The 6,273-nt window shown below is 42.6% G+C and overlaps 1 protein-coding gene across 1 annotated transcript in view; it reads left to right on the forward strand.

The window, feature by feature from the left end:
* LOC106535849 (endophilin-B2) overlaps positions 1–3,867 on the forward strand; it is a gene marked incomplete in the record, with an annotated part of 8,614 nt that extends 4,747 nt beyond the window's left edge. Inside the window, 4 exon segments of the mRNA XM_014032981.1 lie at positions 312–401; positions 902–1,002; positions 1,296–1,491; positions 2,843–3,867. Of these exon segments, the coding sequence (XP_013888435.1) occupies positions 312–401; positions 902–1,002; positions 1,296–1,491; positions 2,843–2,950 (495 nt within the window).
* Positions 3,868–6,273: the final 2,406 nt, after the last annotated feature.

The following is a 6,273-nucleotide window of genomic DNA, read 5'->3' on the forward strand; positions in this document are numbered from 1 at the left end:
GGACCTGTGTGGACCTCTGAGGACCTGTTTGGACCTGTGTGGACCTCTGAGGACCTGTTTGGACCTGTGTGGACCTGTGTGAACCTGTGAGGACCTGTGTGAACCTGTGAGGACATGTGTGGACCTGTGAGGACCTGTGAGGACATGTCTGGACCTGTCTGGACATGTGTGGACATGTGTGGACATGTGAGGACCTGTGGGGACATGTCTGGACCTGTCTGGACATGTTTGGACCTGTGAGGACATGTGTGGACCTGTGTGGACCTGTGTGGACCTGTGAGGACCTGTCTCTGACTGTCTTCCTGTCTCAGGCGGAACACGAGCTGCGAGTGGCTCAGACGGAGTTCGACCGGCAGGCGGAGGTGACCCGGCTGCTGCTGGAGGGGATCAGCAGCACTCATGTGAGTCAGGCTGAGGGTCCGGCTGCAGGAGGACCACCAGGACTCATTCTTCCTCCTGGACCACAACACAGTTCCAGAGAGACCCTCACCACACCCACATGATCCTCCTGGATCTAAGACCAGAACCAAGAACCAAACTAAAGGTTAAAGCTGGGAGTGGAAAACTGGACCCTGCTGGTTCCTCAGGAGCCCACAGGTCCTGGTTCCTCATGAGCCCACAGGTCCTGGTTCCTCAGGAGCCCACAGGTCCTGGTTCCTCAGGAGCCCACAGGTCCTGGTTCCTCAGGAGCCCACAGGTCCTGGTTCCTAAGTGGGACCACCTCCTGCAGCACCAGGTGTGTTATCTGGGTCCAGGTTTAGGGGCTGGTTGCAGGAGGTTCTGCTGGACCAGAAGCTGGAACCAGTTTTTCACTCCCAGGTTTTGGTTGAGGCCCAGTGTTCTGGTTCTGGTTCTGGTTCTGGTTCTGGCCTCAGGTTCTCCTGTTCTTCTCTTGCTGCAGCTCAACCACCTCAGATGTTTGCAGGACTTCGCTGAAGCTCAGGCCACCTTCTACGCCCAGGGTCACCAGTACCTGCAGGACCTGCAGAGAGAACTGCACAGGTGAGCTGGACCAGCACCCCTGTTGGTCCAAGACCAGCTTGGGTCCAGTCTGAGGACAGACCTCACTGGTTCTGGTCTCACAGGGACCACAGTGGTTCTGGTCTCACAGGGACCACAGTGGACTTGGTCTCACAGGGACCACGGTGGACCTGGTCTCACAGGGACCACGGTGGACCTGGTCTCACAGGAACCACGGTGGACCTGGTCTCAGAGGGACCACGGTGGACCTGGTCTCAGAAGGACCACAGTGGATCCGGTCAGACTCATGGTTTTCTTCTCCAAACCTCTTCCAGATGTTGTAACTCTGCTGGAGCCCCCCACCCTTCTGCTGCTGGTGGTCCTGACCCGGTCTCCTCTGCCTTCCCATCTGGACCGGCTTCTGGACCCTCTGGTTCTGCTCAGCTGCTGGTGACTGGATCCAGGAAGGCCAAGGTCCTGTATGACTACGACGCTCACGACACCAGCGAGCTGTCCCTGCTGGCTGATGAGGTAAAGGTTCTGGTTCTGAGTCWGCGGGCCGGGTCCAACAGAACCCTCTGACTGGTTCTGAATCACACAGGTCCTATTTTTGGGTTCAAGATTTATTTTTAGATGTTTTTATTTACAAACATCAGGAATTAAAACCATGTTCTCTGAAACCAACAGGAATAATTAAAGTTTATAATAATCTGAGCTCTTATTTTGAAACTCCAGGTTAAACCTCTTCCTGTTACCTGATGTTTAGCTGTAGAAACAGTGGACAGACATCATTTAAAGTATAAAACATGCAACTAATTAAATGTATTCATTTTATTTTCAGCAACAGAAAATAAAGTTTKAATTTATTGATGAATTTTTTTACACGATTTTCTGAATTTGCAGGTGAGAGTCCATAAAGTGGTCAACAGGAAGTGGTTGTGTGTTGGTTCAGAGGTTAATTTTCAGCAACAGAAAATAAAGTTTCAATTTATTGATGAATTTTTTTACACGATTTTCTGAATTTGCAGGTGAGAGTCCATAAAGTGGTCTGCAGGAAGTGGTTGTGTGTTGGTTCAGAGGTTAATATTTCACAGGTGTTTTTAATTTAAAAACATTTCCAGAGTTAGCTGATTGTTGTTGGAGGGAAATCACATCTTAATAAAGGTGTTTGACGCAGGCGGCTTCCTGTTTTCTCCCTCATTAGTTTGGATGTGAGCAGATTTCCTGAAGTCTCCAACAAACAGCAGCTAAATGTGTCTGGAGCCGTTAGCTGTGGGGAGTTATTTTAATCTAAAGCAATCATCCTGAACCAACAGGACAAACTGATAACACAAAGAGACACACTTTGACRACACACCAAGAAAATCACACAATTAGTGGAAAAGATGCTGAAACACCCCGATGACATCATTCTGATAAAAATCATTTGTAAAGATAAACCATCATTTCCAGGATCTTTATAAAGACTACCATAAATGTATTATTATTACTACTGTTATTACTGTTATTATTATCACTGTTATTAAGGGTGGGCACAGTTTCACTGCAGCTTCTCATTTAGTGGATTAGCTAGCATCTTTAGGCACTAAACTTCAAACTATGAGCATCAAAAATAAAGTAACATTTAAAAATATTTAAATATTGAATACAAGAGTTGGTAGTGAAAGTATTGACTATTTGTTTTTACAAAAAGCAAACTTGAAAAAATAAATGCTTTTATTCTGAAAGGGACAAAAAGAAAACTAATTAGTCTCTGCTAATTTGTTTTTATCTGAGTTTAAGAGTCTTGTTTAGCAGATTAGTGAAGCTAACCTTTTAGTTAGCAGTGTCCACCACTGGTTGTTGTTGTTGTTGTTGTTGTTATTGTGTTTTTTTCCCACAGGTAATCTGTGTCTACACGGTCCCAGGCATGGATCCAGACTGGTTGATTGGAGAACGGGGGAACGAGAGGGGCAAGGTTCCCGTCACCTACCTGGAGCTGCTGAGCTAAAGGTCCGACCGGACCGACACACGCTAACACAACCCTGTCTGTTCTGTTAGCCTCAGCTTAAGCCTGTTAGCTGTTAGCATGTTATAGCATATGCTAACACACTTCAGGCTAAAGCTGAGGCTCATTTCAGTTCTTTTATCTMTAACTTCCTGAAACAGTTAGAGATCAGCAGAACGGAGGACTGAAACTGCTAAAAGGTCAGCTACATGCTACTGTTGTTAGCATTTACCACCGCGTCCAGGTTCCATTTAGTCTGAGTTTGATCCAGGATTAAACTTAACTTGTTGCTCAGGGATCAGGCTAACCTTTATTAGCAACAGGAAGACAAGCCAACAGAGTAGATTCAGGCAGCTATTACCGTGTTATAATCTGACGGCTGTTACGTGTTGTGAGCTAGTTATAACCTAGTTATAAACTGGTACCTGCTACGTGTTTTAAGCTGGCAGCTGTTACTTGTTATAAGATGGTTATAAACATGTTATAAGATGTTATAAACATGTTATAAGATGGTAATAAAAAGGTTAGAAGCTGTTTGTAATCTGGCAGCTGTTACGTGTTAATTTGTTATAAGCATGTTATAAGCATGTTATAAGCTGTTATAAGCTTGTTATAAACTSYATATAAGCTGGCAGCTGTTACATGTTATAAGATGGTTATAAGCTTGTTATAACTGGTTATAAGCTGTTTATAAGATGGCCAGCTTATAYCACATTTWTAACACACTCATAACACATTATAACAATTTACAACCGGATTAAAACCAGTTTGTAACATGTGACAGCTGTCAGCTTATAACCCTGACCAGTTTGTAACTAGTTTATAACAACTTAACACGTAACAGCTGCCAGCTTATAACTAGTTTATAACAAGCTTATAACACACTTATAATGACTTAACACATAACTGCTATAATRGTGTTATAAATGTGTTATAAGCTGGTTATAATCGTGTTATAAATGTGTTATAAGCTGACAGCTGTTACCGTGTTATTAGCTGGTTATAAACTAGCAGCAGCCATGTTGACTTGTGGAGACAAACAGAACCCTGTTACCTTTTGAACTTTGATGGAAATCTTGACAGTTCGGTGAGTTTTTAGCAGCTTCAGTTCGTTCTGCACTGATTTGCTGTAAACTCTGGAGGATGTTACATCATCACTCATCTGACTGAGATGATGTCATTCAGTTTTTCTGACTGCTGTTCCAGTAAGGAGTTCTGTGATCATGCTGAGTTCAGTTGACTCGACTGTTTTTGTCTGAAAGTTACAACACTTCTCCGTTTCTTTTTATACTGAGCAAAAAAAACCTGTGTCTTGTTTTTCTTGTGTCTTACGTTAATTTATACTGATCAGCAGAATAATGAGTTCATTATTTATGTTAACGTTATGTTTTGTTGTGGAAATGTRCTGAAAACACAAAGAAAGAAGCAAATAATAAGATTCTAAGAGCACATATTAAATGATGATATTATTATAGAAASTGGGTGAATAGATAAGAGCAGTGGCTCTTTATCAGTTTAACATGGTTGTGGAGGTTTTTGACCCATTCTGTTGTAGATCAGCTGTGTTCTGTTGTATCCTGATCATTTCTCTGCACTTCTTATCTTTTAAAAACTACATCTAAAATCGGCTTAAAGCAATAAAAAGACCGAGGAGCTGAGTTTGGTCAGCTGGTCCTGGAGGAGCAGCCTGAACGGTTGGTTTCAGTGGAATCATCGTGTTTTTCTCCTCATCAGGTCACATCAGAGTTGTTTTAGGACCAGGCTGCTTGTTCAGCTCCTGCTTCCAAACATCAGGACTGTAGTGATTCCACGGAGGGGGGGCGATGAGGCAACGAGCCTGTTTGATTGAACGAGGATCYCAGTAAAAGCTGTGAGTCAGGGGGCTCTGTGAAAGTGCAGCCAGATGTTTGACAGATGGGAGACGTGTCGGGCGGTGATGGTGCAACGCTCTGACTCACATGTGTGGAATATTATCAGGGAATTCCCACACAGATTACAGGCTGAGCTTAAAATAGAAGCAGAGTTTATATTTGTGATGACAGAAATGTAAACTCTGCTGCTACTTTCTCAGCAGGAGCTCCTTTAATCACTTCTGTTTTCCTTCAGTCTTTCTGCTTCATTAAGCTGCTTTTATCTGACAAGCCTCTCATTTGAGTTTATTATTATTATTATTATTATTTATTAGTGTTCTTGTTCTTGCCAGAACAGCAGGTTTGGTTAAATAAATCCACCTAATTCCTGATGAAAAATTGAATTTGTTCCATACGAGGCGTTAAATGTAAAATGAAATGTTAATATTTCCACTAACATTTTATTGTTATGTTGCTCACTGTTTTTACATTTGGCTAATTTTTTACTAAATATTTATCTATTTAAATGTTAAATCCTAAATATTAATATAAAATTAAACCCTAAATGTTGAAGTTCACGTTTAGGTATTTTTGCTGTTGGTGCTTGGTTCATGTTATGATGTCATCATCCTGAGACAATAGCAACCGCTAGCTCCGAAGCAGCTAAAGCTTCGCTACAAGACATCAAACCTGCAGTTCTGGCTGGTGTCTGAGCTGCACCTCAAACTGCTGGACCACAGAGACCACCTGTATTGTTTTTATGGGTGGTCCCTGTAGGTTTTAAATATTATAACCAGCAGCGTTAGAAGTGTTAGCACAAGTTAGCATCAGATAACCAGGATGATGTCATCATCCTGCAACAATATCCACACTCCCACCCTCGTTCCCTTGTGCACTTCAAATGTGRGTTCACYTTGAAGGGTTTGTGTGCGTCGTGTGTCCTACATTCTCCACATCCGCKCTTAGCCCCGCCCATTTTGGGTACTATTTCCGCATTTCACGAAMTCTMCATTTTTACGGACTTTAGTGAAGGGTATTACCCACAGTTCATTGCTGCCAAAACAGCGACCATTTTTTAAAATAAACCTTTATTGAACATTTGAACATGGTACAAAAAAATAATGTATGAAGAACTATAAATGAAACGAGTGGAAAAATACGTATAAATATATGTTATAATAATAGTGAATAGATTATATATATTGTGTAAACTCAATCATGAAAGAGATAAAATGAGTTTCTTTCTTTAAACATTTCATGTATATGAAATTTGGCCTAACAGCGAGCGGCAGCTACCAGTGTTTGATGATGTAATCTGTACTGTCCCTGTTCTCAGCTGTTTTACTCACCTGTAACCTGCACACTCCAACACCTGTGTGCACTGGGACTGGACCCACACTTCACAGAGGGTGGAGGGTGGTACTGGGACTGGACCCACACTTCACAGAGGGTGGAGGGTGGTACTGGGACTGGACC

Source organism: Austrofundulus limnaeus, unplaced genomic scaffold, assembly GCF_001266775.1.
Source record: "Austrofundulus limnaeus strain Quisiro unplaced genomic scaffold, Austrofundulus_limnaeus-1.0 Scaffold1591, whole genome shotgun sequence".
Taxonomy (NCBI): domain Eukaryota; kingdom Metazoa; phylum Chordata; class Actinopteri; order Cyprinodontiformes; family Rivulidae; genus Austrofundulus; species Austrofundulus limnaeus.